The 24,057-nt window shown below is 33.4% G+C and overlaps 3 protein-coding genes across 3 annotated transcripts; all 3 read left to right on the top strand.

The window, feature by feature from the left end:
* Window positions 1–3,625: 3,625 nt before the first annotated feature.
* Window positions 3,626–8,854, top strand: LOC110705861 (kirola-like). Its single transcript, XM_021883794.1, has 4 exons — window positions 3,626–3,901; window positions 4,094–4,371; window positions 7,323–7,506; window positions 8,629–8,854. The coding sequence occupies exons 1-4, from the start codon at window positions 3,715–3,717 to the stop codon at window positions 8,796–8,798; spliced, it is 819 nt and encodes a 272-aa protein (XP_021739486.1). The 5' UTR covers window positions 3,626–3,714; the 3' UTR covers window positions 8,799–8,854.
* An 8,955-nt stretch (window positions 8,855–17,809) lies between these two features.
* On the top strand, window positions 17,810–20,122 carry LOC110705862 (zinc finger MYM-type protein 1-like). The gene has a single exon (XM_021883795.1). The coding sequence runs from the start codon at window positions 17,810–17,812 to the stop codon at window positions 20,120–20,122; it is 2,313 nt and encodes a 770-aa protein (XP_021739487.1).
* A 1,228-nt stretch (window positions 20,123–21,350) lies between these two features.
* On the top strand, window positions 21,351–22,368 carry LOC110705319 (MLP-like protein 31). The gene is made up of 2 exons (XM_021883154.1): window positions 21,351–21,605; window positions 21,886–22,368. Exons 1-2 carry the CDS (start codon window positions 21,551–21,553, stop codon window positions 22,161–22,163), a joined length of 333 nt encoding a protein of 110 aa, XP_021738846.1. The 5' UTR covers window positions 21,351–21,550; the 3' UTR covers window positions 22,164–22,368.
* The last annotated feature ends 1,689 nt before the right edge of the window (window positions 22,369–24,057 follow it).

Below are 24,057 nucleotides of genomic sequence, written 5' to 3' on the forward strand. Positions count from 1 at the left end.
TACTGGTTTATATCTTGCATCGAATTAATCAACTTTTGCCTACCACGAACATTTATGAAAACAAATAATGATCATATACGGTTCCAAACGACATTATATGACCCTGAGATGTATCCCCTAAAATTTCAAAACTTTTTGACATCGAGCCCCTGCGAAACCTCCAATTTTTGTAAAAAAAGTGTGGATACTAGTCTTCAATTTTCGAAATTTTTGACTTTTTTCGCCCGGAAATAAAAATTGCTTAAATGTTTATCATGGTCCCTAATATCCTCCGGGATTCCAATTGGGTTGGTGGAACAACCCAATTTGCATTAAAATGGCCAATTTAATAGTTTACAACTTGCACAGATTTCATTATTTTAATCATACCGCAAGTGCACGGTGTCTGTTGTTAGCAGAGACTTAGCAAATACGGGTCGAATCCCATAGGGAGACAGGTTCGATTAGTTTTTGCCCAATTATTATAAACTATTTCGATAAATGAAGATTGGTTTGATGATTAATTAACTAAAGAATGACAATAATGAAAATAAGGTTGTTCACAGATAAATTAAAGTCTAGGGCATACGTTCGGTCCGCCATGCTTATACCAAACCAAGAAATGAAAACAATCCATTAATAAAAAAACTAGGTCAAATAATTAAAGTACTTGTTAATCCTACGGTCGGAAATTAACACTTACGAATTAACATATGTAGTTCGGTCGCTAACATAATCAAATTCGCCAATTGTATTTAAGCCTATAAAAATAAGATCTTTCAATTATAATTTTTATTAGCTAAATAGTTAATTCATGATTATAACCCGCAAATTATTGACTTGAACCGAACCCGACTTAAACTCGAGAATAACCCGACCTGATTATAATCCGCAACTTGAACCGAACCCGCTCAAACCTGATAATGACCCAACCTGATTATAACCCGCAAATTATTGACTTGAATTGAAACCGACTTAAACTCGAGAATGACCCGACCTGATTATAATCCGCAACTTGAACCGAACCCGACTCAAACCTGATAATGACCCGACCTTATTCTAACCTGCAAATTATTGACTTGAACCGAACCCGAGAATACCCTAACCCGTTTTAACCCGTGAAAACCTGAATTAAACCCCGCCTATTTTCACCCAACCCGAATGTAACCCGACTTGTTATTAACCTGACCTAAACCCGACCCAAACCCGATAAGAAGTATGACCCGGCGTGACTCGGCTCAAGCATGACCCAACCCAAACCCGATCCGCATAGGTTATGGAATTAATCCGAATTGACCCGACCCGACCCACTCTTACCCAACCCAAAGCCGACCCATTTATCCGTATTGACAACTCTAGTCTGTTTGTACATAGAAAATTGTTGTATGAATCATGAATAGAAGACGGTAAGAAATTTCGGTGCAACTTGAATGTCTTTAATTTTTATTTATTTATTAGCACTAATACATGAGTTAAGCCATTAGCTAAAACATTAGAGTATAATGCAAATGAGCGCCTACTATGTATACAGCACACTAGTTTCATTGTCCAATTTAAGTAGTTTGCACCATTTGTCAATTTCAAGCCTGAAACATTCACAATAAATGATAAGTGAATAATCTAACCTCTCGAAACAATGGTCACAAGATTCCGAGCTTGTTGCATGCGGGAGCCGAGCTCTCAAGAAATCAAAATTAGATTACTTCAATAACATGTAGGATATGTTAAGCCATTAAGGTTAACTTATATGAGCAATATATGCTCATTGTTTAAGCTATCACGTCTTTTTATTTGTATGTGTTTAATTACTTATTGCAAATAACCTTTTATTTCATGATTCTAGGCCAATAAAAATGTAGTCCTATTAAGTAGGAAATTGGTCTTGACTAATTATTTTATATCATCAATCTTTGGTAGTGAGAGAATTGGCCATGCATAATACTCCCTCTGTTTTTAATACTTGCTCTACTTTTTCTCTTTTGCGGCCGTTTTTAAATACTTGCTCCATTTCCTTATTTGGAAAGATTTTACAATATTTAATTCATTTATCTCAACTAATACGACCCAATTTTATTCATTTCTCTCATCTATTTTACCTTTCACTAACCCCCACTATCTCTATAGTTTATTAGTTACTCTGATTTCTCCTAAAACTTTGCGGATGGAGAGATGTAGTAAGTATTTAAAAACGAAGAGAGTACTTATTATGTTTCCTAATCGTTGCATAATTTAGATTAGAGATGTTCACACTACTTTCTTTGAGCATTAATATCTCTAGTTATTTACTTGTATTTAATATGTACATAAAAAAAAATCAAAATCAAAATTACTGATTTCAACTTAGCCAATTCAAATAACAAATTTTTCATTTATACATAAGCAAACAAACGTAGTCAAATTTAGGACTCCAAATAAGAATGATGTAACTATTGTAAACATAGGAAAGAGCTAGTTAGGGACTTAGAGCTTGCAAGACTAGGTGTTGTATTAAATATTACACTGTATGTAATGCTAAATTTTCGATGGGCTCGCCCCAGTTGATCTTCATGATCAACATATTATGTCAATCTAGTGCTTACTCAACAGCCAGCTCATCCTTTTGCTTTGTCAGCTGCTTAATCATCACAAACACATGGCCTAGATCCCTAACTCCGTTTATCAACGCTAACAATGGTGTCCATTGTCCAAGCTACTTCCTCCATTGAAGCTTAACACAAACACCACCTTGTTCATTATGTCCACCGACACCATCATCTCCCTCCATAAAATTGTCCATCGGCACCACCACCTTCGGTGGCTCCGCCGCCAAATTAAACGAAAACCCTAGAAACAAAGAGTGAAATTATGGGATTGATTAACCCCAAAGGGTAGGGGTGGCCATTTCACCTTGAAATTAATGACCGCCATTGTTGAGACATGAGATAGAGGAGAGAGAAGGAGCGATTTTGTGATTTGGGGCTTTGCTCAACGGATGTTTTACGTTTAGCTTGTTGTTAACGCTTAACGCCATCAAACACAATAGTGCCCACCTGGCACTATGAACACATCATTACATATACAACGACATTACTATCCTTGACTTAATGAATGAAAAGACACCATCACCCTTATGATTGACAAATTATGTTGATCATGAAAATCAACCAGGAATTTCCCATTTTCGATCTGTAAAAATTGAGCTGTGCCCAGTTAATTCACCATATAAACAAAATTGTTTATCTAGGGGTATAATTGTCTTTTCAAGTATCAGTGGAAGGGTACATGCGTCTTTTCATGTACTTGTTAAGGGGTACATGTGTAATTTCCTCAATAAACAGTAAATGCAGTTGCAAACAGTAATTGGACAGCTCACAAAAAATATTGAATAAATGATCATGTTTTTCAATATATTTGCTTTTAAAATTTATCGTTACATAAAGTGTAATAATTTTTCTATCTAGACTAAAGAACGTATATACATGTTGCACCAGGACCACGTAAAAACGGTTTTTTTTATATATGCTGATTCCTACATTCATGACCATAATTGCAACTTTTGGTTTTGAATATGATGGGGAATCCTTCAATTTGTAGAAGTGGTTTACAGTGAAACATATATACATTAGCGAATCTTAGTACAAGGCTAGCTATAATTCTTATAGGATGTATATTTAAGCACCCTCGCGCTCAACTTCATACACTCGAGTTGAGATCAAAACATAATATTTTCTAGTAACCAATTAAGAAGGTTAGAAAATGTCTCAACTTCAAAGGGTTGAAGGAGAAGTTGAGCTTAAGTGTGATGCCGACAAGTTCTTTGATGTTTGGGCTCGAAAACTATACCTTGCTCATGGAATGTCCCCTGAAAAAGTTCCGAAAATGGAACTGATTGAAGGAGAGTGGCATAAGGTTGGGGCTGTCATGGTTGGGCACTATTATATCAGTAAGTACACTTATATGCTACATACCCTCAATCTTTGAACTACACATGATCTGTTCGAATTAATTGTCACTCGTTTCAAAATAATGTAACATTTCGCTAATTTATTAAATGGTTTATGATTAGATTTCAGAATACTTCGCATGACATTAATTGAGTAGATCTATCTGTGCTTTAATTTAATAATTATTGTAGGTAATATTGGTGAACGAGCATTCCTCAAGACAAGAGTGGAAGAATTAGATGAAGAGAACAAGCTAGTGAGGTATAGCTACCACGACGGACAAATCCTCAAGAGCTTCTACAAAACCCTAAAATCAATGATTCAAATAACTCCAAAGGGGGAAGGTTGCATTGTAAAGTGGAGTTGTGAGTATGAGAAGATGAATGAGGATGTTCCTGAACCAAATGCATACTTAGATTTTATGCTTGATGTTGCGAAAGACATCGATGGTTTTCTTTGCAAAGGTGCTTGATGACCTCCAAATAGCCCATAAATGTAGTTAACTATGCTCATGTTTCATGTATGGCGCATACTTCATTTTATAATGGATATGAAATAATGCTAACTAGCTTAATTATATATGAAAACTTTAATTTACAATTATTTGATTACAAGTTACAACTATTTATTGATCTCTCTTACACACACACACAAAAAATAAAAATAAAAAATAAAAATAAATAAATAAATAAATAAAATAAATAAATAAAATCAGTGACTAACTAGTTGAGCGCGATCGCGAGGCGCTAGCAGTACTAGTCTAGCACATAGTTTTCCTTAAAACGCATATTTTGTTAAGCAATTTTATGTTTGTTCGTCCGACGTGGCTTGCTTAATATTTCATAGTTTTGGATAATTGCCTTTCATGACTAATATTTCAAGTTTTCTTTAGGGTTTCTTGTGAAATATAAATTCTCGTACACATTAAGAAGTGCAATAATGAGTGAGAGGGTGAGACCGTGAGAAGGCGCCTAAGATTGGTTTTGATATATTTTGTACGAAGTATAATAAAAAAAAATTTGATATAGATTAACATATTTCATACATGGTATACAATATTGGCCCCCCTAATATAAAAATCCTGGTTACGCCACTGAATTCAAGCTAAGATGTAACTCACTTTGAATGACTTTCATTTTTATGTTTTATACTTTGTAATCCATGAATCACACAAATCAACACAATTAGTAAATTTTTTTTAACAAACCCCTCTTACACGTATGGAAGGAGGCTTTCAACCATTAGGTGTGCCTGCTTGAATTGGTTTCTTGATTTTTATATTAGTGGGACCAATATTGCATACCATGTATGAAATATATTAATCTATATCAAAATTATTCTTTTTTATTTTTTTTATTATATTTCGTACAAAATATGTCAAAACCAATCTTAGGTGTCTTCTCACGCTCACGATTGGTTTGTATACTCTATCACCAATTATATCCGTCATAATCTAGAATCCTGGTTTTGAATAAGATGAGGAATCCTTCATGTTGTAGAAGTGTTTTACAGTTAATATATGCTAAGCGAATATCTACTTACGACGCTAGCTGTAATTAGGATATCCCTGTAATTATCATGAAAACTAATCCTAGCGAATATCTACTTACGAGGATATCATGAAAACCTAGGATTTAATAAATACTCTATGAGATTGTTCTAAATTAATCCTTGAACTTGAAGTTTATTTCATTTCATTGATCATACTTTTAGGGTTATTGCAATAATGATAGTCATAGCAAACTTATTAACATAACAAAGATGATATAAAAAAATTTCAAAGGAATAGTTTATATATATATATATATATATATATATATATATATATATATATATATATATATATATAGGGTGGCGGAGAGAATCGATCTCAGGATTTCCTGAAATCGGTAGAGAAGCTCAAACCACTTGAGCTATCCTGCTGTATGATTTAATTACTACCTCTGTTACATATTATGTGCAACGATTAGATATTTTTCCTCTCTACTTTATGTCAAATCGTTGCAAATAAATGTAATGGAGGTAGTATAATTCAGTGATTACTCGTATTTGATACCATGTTAAATTTCGAAACAATATGAAATGGGCCTAGACAACCCGAACAAGGAGGAGGAGTGTTTGGTCCACAAACAAGGCTTAGAGCTTCCATGCTAAAACCAATTGGCAATATTAGGAGTAACTCATCTACCTTCTTATAAAGTGGAACCACCTCTCCTCTTTCTCCAACATGGGACACTCACAAGTGGGCTACAATGGGTTTCAATACTCCCCCTCACTTGTGAGTGTCCTTAGAACTTATAGCACACCAGAAGTTACAATATAATCCTCATTGGGAATAAACATCTAATAGAGACCCCTTAACCAGTGGCTTGACAAATACCCAGTTTTTTAAGGCCCAAGAAACCTGGACTCTGATACCATGTTAAACTCAAGAAATAATGGAGAAAACGGCTTGGCCTTTGCATTGATATTAATCACATATATATACACAATACAATAGGAAACCCAACTTGCCTAAAACTCCTAACAAGATAAACTTAACAAGTATACAAACTTAACATAAATACACCAAACCAACTCTAATAACTCGTAGTCAATTTTTTGGTGTCTCAAGTGAGAGCTTAAAAGTTAGATATATATTCTGAAACTCAAATTGAGACTAATAATACAAGATCCCTATTATTTCTCTACTTTGCAAGACTTTGTAAACTCGATCTATTGTAACTTAGAACACCAATACGGTAGTTAATCAGATTCTATTTGCATTAAGATGTATAAGGATTTAGGAGGCGTTTGGTTTAGTAATTTTAGATATAGGAAACGGATTCAATTAAGTATTTTCATATCTAGTTGTTTAATTTGGTATTTGTTAAAAGTAACAAATACCGTTTTCTAAGGGTAACAAAATCCTCCAATTTGTTACCCTTGACAAACTAGTCAAAACAAAATACGTTTCCTTACTCAATCGCAATATACTCAAATTGTTTCCATTCCATTAGGATATATACCGAACTTATATATAATAAAAATAGCGTTTATCATTACCCTTTCTCTAATTTATTTTAATCCTTTCCATTCTATTTACAATGTTTATACTAAACACCCCCTTCAAGAGTAAACAACTTACAGAAATGAATGAATTGAAATAAATTAAAATACCCAAAAAAATTCAATCTATGTCCTTTATATTCCCATGCATGGGCCATAACAAGGAGTATCTAATTTTCTTTTTGAAGAAATAGTGGGGAATCGAACAAGCTAAAGAAGTGGTTGTTAATAGTGATACAACGTCTCTTATCTTAAAGAATTTGAGCCCCCAATGTTATTCTATTTAAACCTCAAGATATAGGTCATATAGTTAACATATATTTCGATCAAGAGTAACTGTAACTTTAAGAGAGAGAACAAAAATAATGGCTCAGCTTCAAAAGGCTGAAGCTCAAACTGAGCTCAAATGTCAAGCTGACAAATTTTTTGAAATTTGGGCTCACTAAAACATTTCTTGTATCAAAAATATGCCCTAATAAGTATCCAAAAGTTGAGCTCGATGAAGGGGAAGTTTGGGGTAAAGTTGGTGCTATCGTCACTTGGAACTATGTCGATGGTAAGAGAATCTTGCACTTATAATTACTACTAGGTCTCATAGCTTACCTCAATACGAGTAATATTTAGGGATATGTTAAGGTCAACTTATCTGAGCACATATATGTTTATTTTTGAAATAATCAGATTAGATTAAATCATCTTTGAAAAATAATCATCATAAATTTTTCAATAATAATCATAGATGGTTGTATATGTGCTCATTGATTTTAATCATAGATGGTTGTAAATCATCATTGAAAAATAATGAAGAATAAAATTTTGATTTTAATTTTTTAAAATTTAATCTTATTTTGCTACTTTATTAAAAAATGATTTTAATAAAATAATTATGTAAATAAAAATAAGATTTTCGTGAATCATAAATTAGTTTTTGAAAAAAAAAAAAGTTTGACCAAACATTAAAAAAAAAAAAAAAGAAAAAAAGAAAAATCAATCAATATCATTTAAGAATAGTCATGGTCATTTTAAGAATGACCATATATAGTAGAAATAGATTGATAAAGGACATCCAGGTTGGGTCTTGCAGCTCAGTGCATGGGGGTTTTTAACCCAGCTGTGTTTCTTTGTAATGCTACTATTCTCACCCCACCCCCCAATTTGCAACAAAACTACTCTCTGTCTAATATAGCTACTATTAGTCCGGAAGGAAACTATTTGGGTGCTGCGACACCGTCTTTTGAACCTCCTTAGTGAGGTGTATCTTTGTACTATTGCTGTGTTAACAGCCTAACCTTTTAATCTATTGCTCTTTTCAACCAAAAAAAAAAAAAAAGCCAGCAAGGCTAGGTGATGTACTAAATATCATACTTTACATAATGTTAATTTTTATTTTTATTTTTTTATTATTTTTTTATTTTTATCTAGACTATAGAACATATATACATGTTGAGCTTAAGTGTGATGCCCATAAGGCCACAAGTTCGTTGAAGGAGAATGGAATAAGGCTGGGGCTGTATACTTATTTTACATGCCCTCGATCTTGAAAGGGTGCTTGTTTAAGAAAAATTGTAACATTTCGCTAAAATATTTAATGGTTTATGATAAGATTTCACATAAATTATACTTAGCATGACTTTACTTGAGTATATTTATTGTGGTTTAACAATAATAATTATTGTAGTTAATATCGGTGAACAAGCATTCCTGAAGACAAAAGTGGAAGAATTTGACGAAGATAACAGGCTAGTGAGGTATAGCTACCACGACGGACAAATTCTACGAATGAAGACATTGTTCACTTTATTCATGTCTGCTAATTGTATGCTCTCTGATAATGCCGCCTACTTTTGAACATTATTGTTGAGTTTAATGTGTATAATAAAGCAATCTTACGAATTTTTGTGTGACATATAATGGCAAATAATGAATATGTTCGAAGAACAATCTGCTGCTTCTCAATTGCTTGATTTTATAAGCCATTCTTGCTCCTTTAATGTGAATATGGATCATCTTATCTCCTATACAGTGGCTAATGAGGTTCCAATGCTCAAATTTTGAAGTTCTTGAATCTGACTTTGAAATTGAATATGAAGAGCCCCACATTAAGATTTTATTGATCTTGTGTACCTAAAATATGATGATAATTACAAATTTAGCTCTTCTCTAAATGTTAGCCTTGATTATCAATTACACAAGGGTCAAGATGTTGAGTAATTAGGTTTTGATGATTGTAAACTAATGATGATTATCTATCTAATGTGTTTGTTAAGTTGTGCATAGAAAGAACAAGTTATACTTGGAACAGGATACAAGGAACCTGAGCAGTCACATATATGTATATATATATATATATATATATATATATATATATATATATATATATATATATATATATATAAGGAACCTGGGCAATAAGCAATATATGATAAGCAATAGAAGAACAAGAACAATGATGAGTGTTATGGTTGATAAGCATGATGATGGCTAAAGAACCATGAAGGTAACTATGTAAATAGGCGTTTGCATATGTTAGCTTCATAAGGTAAGTACACTATGCATACATGAGTTATATATGTGTAGGAGTATTTACATAAGCTTTAAGTGTAATTAGTTCTCTCACTTGAAGTTTGTTTATGACAAACAAACTTCAATCTAATGTTTCTCTTAAGTGTTTATGTGAAGACAGGAACTGACTTAGGTGAAGTCAATGGGTTGGAACATAGAAGACTTCAAGAGGAACAAGAGAGAATGAACGAACCTAAAACAGGTTCTCCCATGAGAACCAAACCACGAAGGAACCTGAAGGTATTCTCTAACAAGATCCAGAAGGAACTTTCGGCAGGCTTTCCCACGAAAGCCGGAGCATGTTCCCTAACAGGTACATGAAGAGTTCCATGTTCCCTAACAGGTACATGATGAGTTCCCTAACAGGAACTTAGTTCTCTAACAAGAACTATCTAAGTTCCCTAACAGGAACTTGCCCCGAGATCTAAAATACTCAATACTACAAGATTCCAGAACAAGAGTTTCAAAGAAACAACATGAAGACGAAGAAATCGAAGCATATCGCTCTAGGATTCATGTAAGTATTTTGGACATAAAAGTCAGTCTGGAACAAGTCTAAAGAACCAAGGTGAACTCATGATAGTCAATGAAATTAGAGTTACTGACTTGTCAGGAACTCAGAGACTGTCAGAGTTCCGAAACCTAATTGGAACTTAGGTCTGAACGTCGTTAAAGGTCGCAGGTTGAATTTAATGATATAAATATTTACCTAATACGTGCATATCTTTTAGGGATTTGGTTTTACAGAATAAAAATATTTATTTTATAATAAATCCCTTTTGGAAAAAGATAAGTTATTTTTGGAAAATATTTTCAGTAAAATAAGTTTTAAATAAAATCTAATTTTATGGCAAGTATATCTTTTGTTAAAAGATATGGTAATTATATCTTTTGTAAAAATATATGGTAAGTATATCTTTTATAAAAAGATATGGTAAGTATATCTTTTGTTAAAAAGACATGGTAAGTATATCTTTTGTTAAAAGATATATTAGTATATTTGAAAAATATAAGATTTAGATAAAATCTGATTTTATGGTAAATATATCTCATTATTATTGATAGAATATATTCTTAACAAAAGATATATTTTTGGAAAACTTATTTTTGGAAAATATCTTTTATTTCTATCTTTTAATAAAACTTATCTTTTATGAAAAGAATAATTTGGGTGTACTATAAATATGCTCATATGTATTCATTCAAAGTTGATGCTGATGAAGCTTAGTGGTCGTGCTTAATGGTTTCATCCTTCACCACGAAGCTAAGTCAAACCTCCAGGTCGAAGTTCCAGTCAGGTTCCAGTTACAGTTCGTCCAGTAAGTTCCACACAGATCTCGAGTGTCCAGCATATTAGTTTTATCTCTTTATTCATTGGTATGTATTTAGAGTTATTCTTTGAGATCTTGTAATTGGGAAAAAGGGTTTTGAGTGTTTTATGTATTGGGGTGTGAGAGTTCGCGTCGTGAGGATTCTCGTTATAATTATATTGTAAGAGTGCAATGTGTGAGCTTCTAGGTGAGGCCGATTGAGCTTCTAGTGTGAGGCCGAGTGTGTAGTACTTTGGTGGTACGAGTGAATCTAAGTGTGGTACTTAGATTGGGTAGGATAGGGTCCTATCAAGTAGCAAGTCCAGTGAGGAACTTGTGAAATAAAGGTCCGTGTCTAATAGGTTGTAACTTGGTGTTTTCCCTATTATAATGAAGTGGTTTGTGTTTGAAATCCCTAAGGTAAGGTCGAGGTTTTACTTCCAGTTGGGCCCTGGATGGTTTCCTCGTAAAATCCGCTTTGCATTGTCTAAGTTCCTAACAACAATCAGTTTTATATTCCGCGAAAAGTAGGCACTAGGAACATACTATAATTCACCCCCCTCTTGTACTATATCATCCGAATTAACACAAGAGTTTGGTGACAAAGATAAATTTATTGATTATGTCACAAAATATGCTATACCTGTGAACATAATTGGTTCATGACAAGCTGGCAAGTTTTCGTGAAAAGGCATGATTATCAATTACCGGCCTTTAAATTTTCTGACTAAAAAAAATTAAAATTAATCCAAACAGACAACTTAAAAAAAAAAAAAAAAAAAAAAAGAACCAAACTGGTTCAAAGAAAACAAGAAATAAAATAATTTTCTTCTAAATCAATAATTTAGCTAGTTTTGAAATTTTTAATTATAATTAGCCATTTTGATAAATACTTTTGTAAAATTAGCTATTTTAGTAAAAGATTCGCTAATCAGCTTATCAAAACTTTACTATTAATTGATAACAAGTTACATTTATTGATTATATATATATATATATATATATATATATATATATATATATATATATATATATATATATATATATATATATATATATACAATGATGACAATACATTAAACACTTAGGGTTTGAGTGTTTGGGAGGGTTAATTTGGGGTAGGAGCTTTACTGGTGATTAAAGCTTGTAATCTACATTAATCTTCATCAAATTGTTACTCCATAGTAGATTGGTGGTTTTTTTTTTTTTTTTTTTTTTTTTTTCCGGTTTTCAGGTTTCCCACGTTAAATTCTCCTTGTCTCGTTTATTACCTGTTTTTTCCGTTTTTGTTATTGTTAAATGTCGTAAATTGCAAACTTAGCTAGCGCATTCGTAATCCCTTTCACTTACCCTACTACCAGCACGTAAATACTCGTAGTGATTAATCCATACGTAATGTCAAATTGTAGATTAGGCTTGAAATCATAAATTGCGCATACATGGGAGCATGGCTTTTATTTGTTTGTAATAATGAGTAGTAATGAATAATCAGAAGCATTCGTCTCAACTTGCAGATCACGAGCTTTAATTTTAAAAATACTGAGTGTACGTGCGGTATACTATACCCTTCTTTCACCATACTATGAAATACGGAGTATGAAATACCGAGTATGACTTAATAGTACTGTAGCTTTTGAGGGCAAAGTGTTATTCTTTGTCTTAAGGATATAGCCCTATTGAAATATATCCTACCAAAATAGCACATGTAAGTGTCTCATATTGATAAAAAGTTAAGAGAGTTAACACTTTATGAGGTTAAGGGACTACTCCTTCTATTGCCCTATGATTTTTGGGATGGAAGCTCATTAGGTCTTGTGAAATGGACTCTCCTCTTGGTTGTTGCGGGTGCAGCCCAAACCCGTATTTAACAAGCTCTTAAACACTTTATAAGGTTAAAGGGCTAATCCTCCTATTGCTCTATGATTTTGGGATGGAAGCTCATTTGGTCTTGTGAAATGGACTCTCCTCTTGGTTGTTGCGGGTGCGGCCCAAACCCGCAGTTAACAAGCTCTTGAATAGTTGAACTTATTAATGTCGAATTGAGTAAGCATTTTGCATTTTAACCAAAAATTAGTACTAGCTTTATGGCTAATTTCATAACCGGGTTATATATAAAATTAACTGGAAAATAATAGAAAAAAGGGTTAACAATTAATACGTATTAGGGCAATGTTCTCAATGACTGAACTCAGTTGAACTGAACAGAACTGAACTCAGCTGAGCTGAACTGAACTGAATATTTTAAAAATGAAGGAAATTAGGAGCTGAACTGAACTGAACTTATTAGAGCCGAACTGAACTGAACTGAAAATAAACGTATGAGAACATGCCCTTAGTGTACAACTGTACTAGTATTACTCCAATCCCCTTCCTTTTTTTTTCTTTTTTTTTTCTTTTGAGTGATTATTTTGTGCGGCCATGTGGCAGATCTTTAAGTTAAGGTTTAATCCTCCAACCTTTTATTAAAAAATAACAATATAATACTTAACCACTATGCCATCATTTTTTTTAGCAATTAATAGATCAAAGCCACCACTCAATAAATAATAGAAAAATAAAGTCAAATCAGTGCAATTAAACAAAGCAAATGAAAGTAATTAGTAAAAATCAAGTCAAAATTAGTAGATGAATATAAGGAGATTTTGACAATTACCACCTTCTGTTATGTCCATTTTAGCAATTACCACCTTCTATTTTTTTTTTTGAAAATTACCACCTTCTATTTTCAAAAAATGAAAAGTTACCACCTTCTTGCCCTCCAACTACCACGTGACGTCATTTTGGACACATTCTTTCCCTTCCCTCCCTATTTCCCTCACATTTCTCATTCCTATTTGGATTCTCATCTTCCCTTTCACTTTTTTCCCCCAAACCACCAATAATTGTTCGTCAATTTTGATTTGGAGGAGTAAATTGAAGTGTTTTTGATTGTTTGGGGGAAAAAAGTGAAAGGGGGATGAGAATCGAGTTAGGAATGAGAAATGTGAGGGAAATAGGAAGGAAAGGGAAAGAATGAGCCCAAAATGACGTCATGTGGTAGTTGGAAGGCAAGAATATGGTAATTTTTGATGTTTTTGAAAATAGAAGATGGTAATTTTCAAAAAGAAAAATAGAAGGTGGTAATTGTTAAAATGGACATAACAGAAGGTGGTAATTGCTAAAATGGACATAACAGAAGGTGGTAATTGTCAAAATTTCCTGAATATAATAACACAAAAGTCAAAATGGCATGTTTATCTAGATTCGGATTAGAGGAGTAATGTATTATGAAAGGAAGGTTGCAATTCTTTATATAAGTAGCAATTTATATCAGTATGACTTAAGCTCACCTAAACATAGTGCAATACAAAAAGAAAAACAAACTAACAACAACTAGCTCAGTACACACCAAACCAAGTACGCAGACTAGCTCATGATCATGCTAGCTTATTAAATTAGGAAAGCAAAACATAACAATTCAAACAAGCCATTGATAATGATATATCGATCACCATCAACTTAATACACCCTTTGTTCATCAGGATGTATTATTAGCACGACTATTAATTACGGACAGATGGAGGACTATTTAGGTTGTTGCAGAAATTGGCAAGTCTTTGGAAGGTCTTGTAGTTGGGAATAGAGCGGCTTCGTCCTTCGGAGTACTCTTCCTCTATTAATTGAACAGCTTTACAAAGGTCTTGCAGATTGCTTGGATCAGTAAGACGTCTTAAAATGTCAAAATTCTTCTTTAAAATTTTTTTAAATGTAGGTTTTTGATTTGCCGCCTTTACAATACCATTATCCCAGCTCTTAAACCCCGCTACAAATCGCCCAAAGTTGATCGGCCCACCGTCGACACCGCTAGTGATCACCAGGCCTAGGATAACAAGAAACAATCCCATGGCCACCATGTTGTTTTTTCTAATATAATAGCTCTTCATTTTTCCGATTTTTTTTTTTTCGAATTTAATTATGGAGGTTAATTATTATTTGAGTACTTAACTAACCAGTGATGTACGGTATTTATAGTGGAAGAAATTAATCGAAATATGTAAGTATTGAAATGAAATTAAATATATAAATTTGTAACTAGCTTAGCTTTAGGGAAGGTAGTTAAATATATATTAAGCTAAGGTTGCAAATTGCAAGAATAGTTTCGCGGGTAGATGCGTTGCATGTTCATTTGAGGTGTTTGTCTCGAAGGTACATGCTTAGCCGCCGGGTCCTCTATGCGAACTTCCATTGGTTTTCCAAATCAAAACAAAAAGCTACTGCAGTTCTTGTAATTTGTAAATGTCAAGAGGTACAACAAGGGATTAAAACAGAAATAAAATATTTTATGTACAATTTATTTAATTTGCATAATCCTTTAATTATTGGCAAATGGGTTAGGGTTACTTGTATTATCACGGATTTTTTTTTAAAAAAAAAAATAGTATTATCACGGACTTAGAGGCACAAACATATAAGATTACTTTATTTAACAACTAGATGACGCCCGTGCGATAAACGATTTGTTTGTATCATTTAAAATATAAAAGTATATATTAATTTATGTATATATGTGATAAATTTTATTATTTTATACGTTGTACGTAGTAGTGGTAGTACTTATATGACACACACTTAAATTATTTCATTTAAAAGAAATCACAAAACTTTATTTAATGGGGTTTAACTAAAATTTATAATCAGTGTCACTGTGTGTAAAAAATTAAAATTTTATGCAACGCTTTAGAAACTCGGGGAAAAAACTCCCCTTTAATTGAACAATATTAATGAACAAACATGGCATTAACAAGGACAAAGCTAGTAATTACTCCATAATTTTAATTCATAAAAAAATATTCTAGAAGGCAAGTGAGAAACATATTTTCAGACTACTTTCATGTAGTAATTTACCTTTTGTCAAAAAAAAATTTGTAGTAATTTACCTTTAGTTAACATAGAAAGTTAAAAAAAATCGTGAAAAGAGCAACAAAAAAAAAAAAAAAAAAAAAAAATTCATGAAAAGAGCAAAAAAAAAGTTAAATAAATGCACTGCACATATCCCACCATGCATAAGACCAAAGACTCTACTGTCTAGTGTCTACTCTCTACTACTTGCACCAAAATAAATTAAAAAGCCCTACTTAATTACTTCCCACTAACCCCACACAATACCTAAATTAGTAGCAACTGATAAAGAATATCCATAGAATATTCTCATCTTAGATTTAGGATATAATTTGTATAAGATTATTATCTTTGATATCTGTACATATCTTATAGTTTAATTTTTTATTTTTAACAAACCCCTCTTACACGTATGGAAGGAGGCATCCAACCATTAGGTTGGTCTAATCTTATTTTCAATACGGAGTAAGTGTAGCCATCAATTGATACGGCTAGGGGTGCTAAACCTTCAAACCGAGCCCGAATAGTGGTAGGCTTGGCTCGAGCTCGTTTGTCTCACAGCAGGCTCGGCTCGAGCGAGCTTTAGAAATCTAAGCTCGGTTCGAGCTCGTGACTCCATACGCAGGTTCGAAGCTCGGCTCGAGTTCGTGACTCCATACAGCCCGGTTAAAGCCTGATTTTTTTTTTTCTAAACCATTTAATCAAATAAAAATGTTGTAGACTCCAATGTTATTAATTTCTACTCATAAATTCAATTTATCAAACCAGATTACACACACACAAAATCCGATTAATTGATTACAATTTACTTTTACATACAAGCTAAGGAGATTGATATAGGAGACGATGACGATGTGTAATGATTGAGCGTCTTGGCTAGTGGTGACGATGAGGATGTCGGTGGAGCGGTGTTGGGTTGGTATTGAGATGGAGATGTAATGTTTTTTCTGATGGAAGTAGATTAATAGAGGATTAGAGGCAGGGGCGGAGCTAGAAGGGGACGAGTGGGGACACTTGTCCCCCCATTTTCAAAAAAAAAAAAATTAAAAAAAAAAAAAATTTAAAAAAAAAAAAAAAAAAAAAAAAAATGCAATTACAGATTTACAATCCTGTTGCGTTGCGACATTTTCCAGCCAGCCAAAGCCAAACCCTAAGTTTTTCAATTTTCAATTTCTCTCTCTTCGATTCGCCCTCGCCTTCGTCCGTTCGCCGGCAGTTCGCACTTCGCAGCAGTGACGAGGTTCAACAGCCGCCCTTGAGCCTTCGTCCTTCGTGACTTCGTGTGTTCGTGACTTCGTCTGTTCGACTGTTCGTCAATCGCCTAGCCGGCTCGCCGTGACGCCGTCCACCGTTCGCCGGCAGTTCGCAGCAGTGACGAGGTTCAACAGCCGCCCTTCAGCCCTTGAGCCTTCGTCCTTCGTGAATCGTGACTTCGTGTCTTCGTGACAGCGTGACTTCGACACTTCGTCTGTTCGAGTGTTCGTCATATGCATTTCAATGGAGGTATGAATCAATGAATGTATGATTAATTGAATAATTGATTACTTGTTTTGTTGTTTAAATGTTTAATTGTTTAAATTTACAGTAAATCTGAAATTCTGAATTTCATATTTTTATTACTTGTTTAAATGTTTAATTGTTTATATTTTTATTGTGAATTTGTCATTTGTGGCCTTGTGGGTATTGATTATTGAATAATTTGAATTGATAAATGATTATTGATTTATATTTGTTTGATTGTTTCCCCTGTTAGAGTTTTTGGTTGTTTCCCCTGTTAGAGTTTTTGGTTGTTTCCCCTGTTAGAGTTTTTGGTTGTAAATTATTGAAATGTGTAGTTGAATTAGAAATTTAAAATCTTAGCCTCTTAGGTTTTGTTATTATGTAATGATGTGGATTGTGGTCTTGTGGAAATTGATATATAATTTTCGATTTAATTAGGAAATGTCAAACGATTCACCAAATTCAAACAAATCAAAGGCAACTAAACAACCCGATCTTCGACAATTCTTGTTTAAAAGAACGAAACTCAATGAAAATGAGTCTAATGAAAATGAGTCCAATAACTCACCTTCATTTAGCTCCCCTCAAAGTCAAGAAAATAGTATGGAAATGGGTGGTTCAAGTAATAGTAATGTACCATTAGAGGAAGATTTGGTGTATGATGTTGAACTTCTTCCTCATGATCCGGGAAAAAGAATAAACATTATGGATTACCCCGCAAATGAACGAAATGCTGTTAGGAGGGGTTATATTCTTAAAAAACCTTGCCAACCAAAAACTCATGACTTCCCTACAAGACAAGTGTCTGGTTTGCGTCGCTTTAGTGTTCATTGGTTCAACAAATGGGATTGGCTTGAATATAGTATTGAAAAAGATGCTGCATTTTGTTTTGTATGTTACTTGTTCAAGAATGAAGTTGGTATTAAACCGGGGGGTGATGCATTTGTTGATGGAGGGTTTAGGGCATGGAATAAACCGGAAAGATTTGAGAAGCATGTTGGTGGAATTAAAAGTGCTCATAATCTTGCTTATGAGAAATATGTGAATTTAAGAGATGAAAAAAAGAAATCAATCTTGAATGTGATTGACAATGCAAGTGATGTGATTAAAAGTGAATATTTTATCCGCTTGAAAGCATCTTTATCTTGTTTAAGATTTCTTTTGGGGCAAGGTTTGGCATTTCGTGGACATGATGAAAGTGGGGAGTCATATAATAGGGGTAATTTCCTTGAGCTTTTGAAGTGGTTAGGAGAAAAGGTTGAGGAAGTAAGGATACATACTCTTGAAAATGCACCTAAAAATTGTCAAATGACTTCCCCTCCTATTCAAAAGGACATTATTAACTGTTGTGCCAAAGAAACAACTAGGTGCATAATAGAAGAAGTTGGTGATGATTACTTTGCTATATTGGCCGATGAGTCAAGTGATGTGTCCCAAAAAGAACAACTAGCTCTTGTTTTGCGTTTTGTTGATAGAGATAGTGGAAAGGTAATGGAGCGATTTTTAGGCATTGTTCATGTTGCTAATACTACCGCTTTAACTCTTAAAGATGCAATCATGTCTTTACTTGTTGAACATTCATTGAGCCCATCTATGATAAGAGGGCAAGGGTATGATGGAGCTAGCAACATGAAGGGTGAAATAAATGGCCTTAAGACTTTGATTATGAATGATACTCCAAGTGCCTACTATATACATTGTTTTGCTCATCAACTTCAACTAACATTAGTTGCCGTTGCTAAAAAGAATGATAGTTGTGGTTGGCTTTTCGAGATACTTGGAAATTTGTTGAATGTGGTTGGAGTTTCTTGCAAGAGAAGAGAAATGATTCGTCAAGATCAAGCTCAAGAAGTTGCTCGAGCCTTGGATGTTGGGGATATTGTGAGTGGATCGGGTTTAAATCAAGAACTTGGTTTGAGTAGGCCCGGGGATACTCGTTGGAGTTCTCATTACAAGTCACTTTTAAATGCCATCCTCTTATTTCCTACAATTATTAAGGTGCTTGTACAAATTGGGAAGCATGGTGCATCGGAAGATAAGTTCAAAGCTCAAATTGTTTTAGGACAATTAGAGTCATTTGACTTTATTTTTGTTGCTCACTTGATGTTGACTATTTTTGGATACACTAATGATTTGTGTGTTGCTTTGCAAAGAAAGGAGCAAGATATTGTAAATGCCATGGAACTTGTCACTTATACAAAAACGGTGTTGCAAAAAATGAGGGAGCGAGGATGGGATACTCTCTTAAACAAGGTAATTTCATTTTGCACTAAACATGGTGTTGTTATTCCCACTATGGATTCTCTTTATGTTCCTCATGGAAGATCAAGACGTTTTGTTGAAGAAGCAACAAATGAACATCATTTTCGGGTTGGAATTTTCTTAAGACTAATTGATTTGCATCTTCAAGAACTTGATGAACGATTTAATGAGAGGAATATGGAGTTACTATTATGTATGGCTTGTTTAAGTCCTAAAGATAACTTCTCATCCTTTGATAAAGATAAGGTACTTAAACTTGCCTCTTTTTATCCCGAAGAATTTTCAAGCTTTGATTTGATGGCTCTTGAATATCAACTTGATGTATTCATGGAGAATATGCTAAATGATGAAAGATTTCAAGGTTTAAATGACCTTAATTCTCTTTCTATGATGCTTGTTAAAACCAATAAGCATAAGACTTTTCCTCTTATTCATTTGCTTATCAAGTTGATGTTGATTCTTCCCGTTGCCACGGCAAGTGTTGAAAGAGTGTTTTCTGCAATGACATGTGTCAAAAACAAGTTGCGAAATAGCATGGGTGATCAACTTATGAATGATTGTTTGGTCACTTTTATTGAGAAGGATGTCTTCTTACGAGTTTCCGACGAAAAGATTATTGATCGATTTCAAAGTATGAAGACTCGAAGAATGAACTTGTAATTTTAATGTAATGTTTATGTAATTTTTTTCATCATTTTGAATTGTATGACTAAGTATATATTTGTATTTTGAAATTTTAATATTAAGTATTAACCAATTTGTGTGTGAGTTTTTTTTTTGTTTTTTTTTTTTTTTGTTAAGCTTTTCGTAAGTTAAGCATTTTGTCCCCCTAAGTTGAAAATCCTGGCTCCGCCACTGATTAGAGGAGAGAGTAAAAAGCTTCTCATGTTAGAAGCAAGCTGGGGACTTGGGGAGGCAGGGAGTGCAGGAGAGAGAAACTAAAGGAGTTAGATTTTTTTTTTTAGTTTATATATGAAAGGCCTAAAGGTATGTGACGCTGGGCTTTTATTTTTGGGCTGAAATAAACAAATGCATGTAATTAGATTTGGTTTATAGTTTGATTTTTAGATCTTAATCAGATTTTTAAATATTCATAATTAAATTTTTAACTAAAATAAATTTTTTTTATATTTTTCTAAAAATACACTATATGTTTATATTTAATCGAGCCTGTTCACGAGTTTTCGAGCCGAGCTTTAACTTGCTCGGCTCAGTTTGTTAAGGTTTCGAGCCGAACTCGAACTCGAGTCGAGCCTCGTCGAACCGAGCTTTGACCGAACCGAGCTCAAACAGTTCACGAATAGCAGCTAAGTCTCATTATCACCCCTAGATACGGCCAAGAATCCCTTAAATTAAATTAAGTTGTTGATGTATGTAGTTTTTTCGCTCTTAGCTTGATTTAATGAAGTCACATACTCTCGTCCTTCATCGTTTCCTTCACTTGTTAATACTTTGTTGTTGCACTATAGTTTTCCTGCAAATTTTAAGTATACATCGCGCGCGTCAATATTTTTTAATGTTCTGCGTAATATAAATAAGACAAAATTATTATAAGTTGATAATTTGAACCATATAAAAATTCAAGATTAACACAACAGGATTCCACATTTTATATATATTTTTTTATTTTTATCTATTGGTAATAGTATTAGATGCAAAGTGCAAACATCTTAAAAAATTAATCGCTACTCTATATATTCCTTTTATGTCCATTCCCATTATGGCAATAATATAGATTTTCTCAAGAATCAAACAACTTAAAGGAGTGGTTGTGATACAACATATATGCCACTCTAGAAAGTGCATGTCTTAAATTATCTTAATTTGAGATTCCAACACTTCTATTTAAACCTCAAGGCAATACTTAATTCATAATAAGTCAATTAAAGAAAAAAACAAAGGTTTTAAAATCAAGAGTACGTAATAGTATTTTTAAGAGATAGAAAGAGGAAAAAATGGCTCAGCTTCAAAGGGTTGAAGGCCAAACTGAGCTCAAATGTGATGCTAACAAGTTTTTTGAAATTTGGGGTCAGAACCCGCTCCTTGTATTTAAACTGTGCCCTAAAAAAATCCCAAAAGTTGAGCTAAATGAGGGAGTCTTGGGATAGAGTTGGTGCTGTCATCACTTGGAACTATGTCATTGGTAAGAACATTTTACACTTATTGCTCCATAGCTAGCTTATCGCGATAATAGTTAAGATGTGTTAATCTCATTTTTTGAGCAAATAATTGTTAGTTTACGAGTATTTTTATCAAAATTGATCACTTGAAACTATGTCACCATGATTAAAAAAAACAATTATGAAAATGACCATATCACGTTATTATTATCCTTGTGGTTCTCTAAACACCAAAAAAAAACCATATAATATAACTAAGAACATGTAGTGATGCACAATATTTCTACAAAAATGCCTCCACAGATGAAATTGGGGAACATGCAATCGTCAAGACAAGAATTGAAGAATGTGACATAGAAAACAAGGTTGTAAGCTACAGCTATCTTGGTGGACATATTGTGGAGCACTGCTACAAGACAGTAAAGTCGAAGATGCAAGCAACTCCTAAGGATGGTGGTTGCACTGTAAAGTGGACCATTGAGTATGAGAAGATGAACAAGAATGTACCTGATGCAGATATTTACGTCAATTATCTTCTTGGCATTGCAAAAGATATCGGTGCTTGTCTTTGCAATGTTTGATCAATATAATGGCATGTCAATGAACATCCCATTTTATCTTGTCATGCATGCTAGATCATTATGGTTAAACATGCATGATTTATTACTATGTTAAGTCATGCATTATTGCTGCTAATTAAGTACTAATGGTTATGTATATCACATCCATGCATGTATGTTTGGTTGCTTTAATTTTATAAATAAAGAAGCTCTGTTTTAAGTGTTATATCTTGATTATACTTCCTCTGCCCACAATTATGTGCAACAAAGGAGTATTATTTATGAGATATTAAATATTCTTTTGTTGCACATAATAAATCATTTAATATTTAAAAAGGGTTTAATTTAGATTTTATGTTAAGCGAACGTAATAAATTTGATACAATCCTTATTTAGTGCAAGATTTTTTTTTTTTTTTTTTTTTATTATTTTTTTTTTTTTTTTGCGAATACTTTTGGAGGGAGAATTTTTAATGAAATATTGCCAAGGTCCTTTTAATTTCTCCTTTAGTAATATGTAATAGATAGATTGTTAACCATAATCAGCACAAATCAAACACACAATCAGAGCTGTCAATTCGGGTAAACGGGTCGGGTTTTGGTCGGGTAAGAGTGAGTCAAGTAAACTCGGGTTGGGTCAATTTAGATTAATTTCATAAACAATGCGGGTCGAGTTAGGGTTGGGTCATGCTTGAGTCGAGTCATGTCAAGTCATACGTACACTTCTTATCGGGTTTGGATCAGGTTAAGGTCGGGTACATTTGGGTCGGGTGAACAATATGTCGGGTTTAATTCGGGTTTTCACGGGTTAAAATAGGTTAGGGTAATTCTCGGGTTCGGTTCAAATCAATACTTCGCGGGTTATAATCAGGTCGGGTCATTCTCGGGTTTGAGTCGGGTTCGGTTCAAGTCAATAATTTGCATATTATAAACAGGTCGGGTAATTTTCAATTCGGGTCATCCTCGGGTTCAAGTCGGGAATGGTTCAAGTCAATAATTTGCGGGTTATAATCAGGTTGGGTCATTTCCAAGTCGGGTCATTCTCGGATTCAAGTAGGGTTATGTTCAAGTCAATAATTTGCAGGTTACAATCAGGTCGGATCATTTCCAAGTCAGGTCATATTCGGGTTCAACTAACTATAAATAGATAATTATCATTTTTATCAAGCTAATTATTTCCTTTGACTATAATATATATGGCAATATACTAGGGAACTATAGTCTATTATTTAGGAAGATAACTATCTCCTTTGACCATAAAACAAATATATACTATATTTAACTCTTAAATTTGGGGATGATGCTCCTTTCTTTTGCTAGCCTGGACCGACTTGGTCTTCCAAGACAAAATGCTTTGATCAACAATAATAAGGTGGTCTAAATTGCATTTAAGGTGATTTGAAATTGGGTCAGGAACAATTTGGGTTGAATTTAGGTCGAGTCAATAGCAAGTCGTGTTAATTTCGAGTTGAGTTAGTAACAGATCGGGTTGAATTTTTGGGTTGGGTACGTAAGTAATACTACCTCTGTTTTTTTTTACTTGACCTATTTCTTTTATCACACTTGCCTATACATAAATTTAACGGTCAATAACTTTAATTTTCCATAATTAAAAATTATAGAAGTTATTTAGTATTATGATAGTACCTATGGAAATGAATTCAAAAAGATCACGCATGAATATGTTTGTCCTTTCATGTTATTCACAAAAACAGTCAAAGAAGGGATAGTGAATAGTGTAAAATTCAAAGCATGTCAAGTAAAAAAGAACGGAGGAAGTATGTAAGATAAAATGCGGGTCAGGTCAATAACAAGTCGGGTTAATTTCGGGTCAGGTTTGTAACAAGTTGAGTTAAATTCGGATCGAGTTAGGAACAGGTAGGGTTGACTTCAAGTCAGGTTAGTAACAAGTCAGG

This window comes from Chenopodium quinoa, unplaced genomic scaffold (assembly GCF_001683475.1).
Source record: "Chenopodium quinoa cultivar QQ74 unplaced genomic scaffold, ASM168347v1, whole genome shotgun sequence".
Taxonomy (NCBI): domain Eukaryota; kingdom Viridiplantae; phylum Streptophyta; class Magnoliopsida; order Caryophyllales; family Amaranthaceae; genus Chenopodium; species Chenopodium quinoa.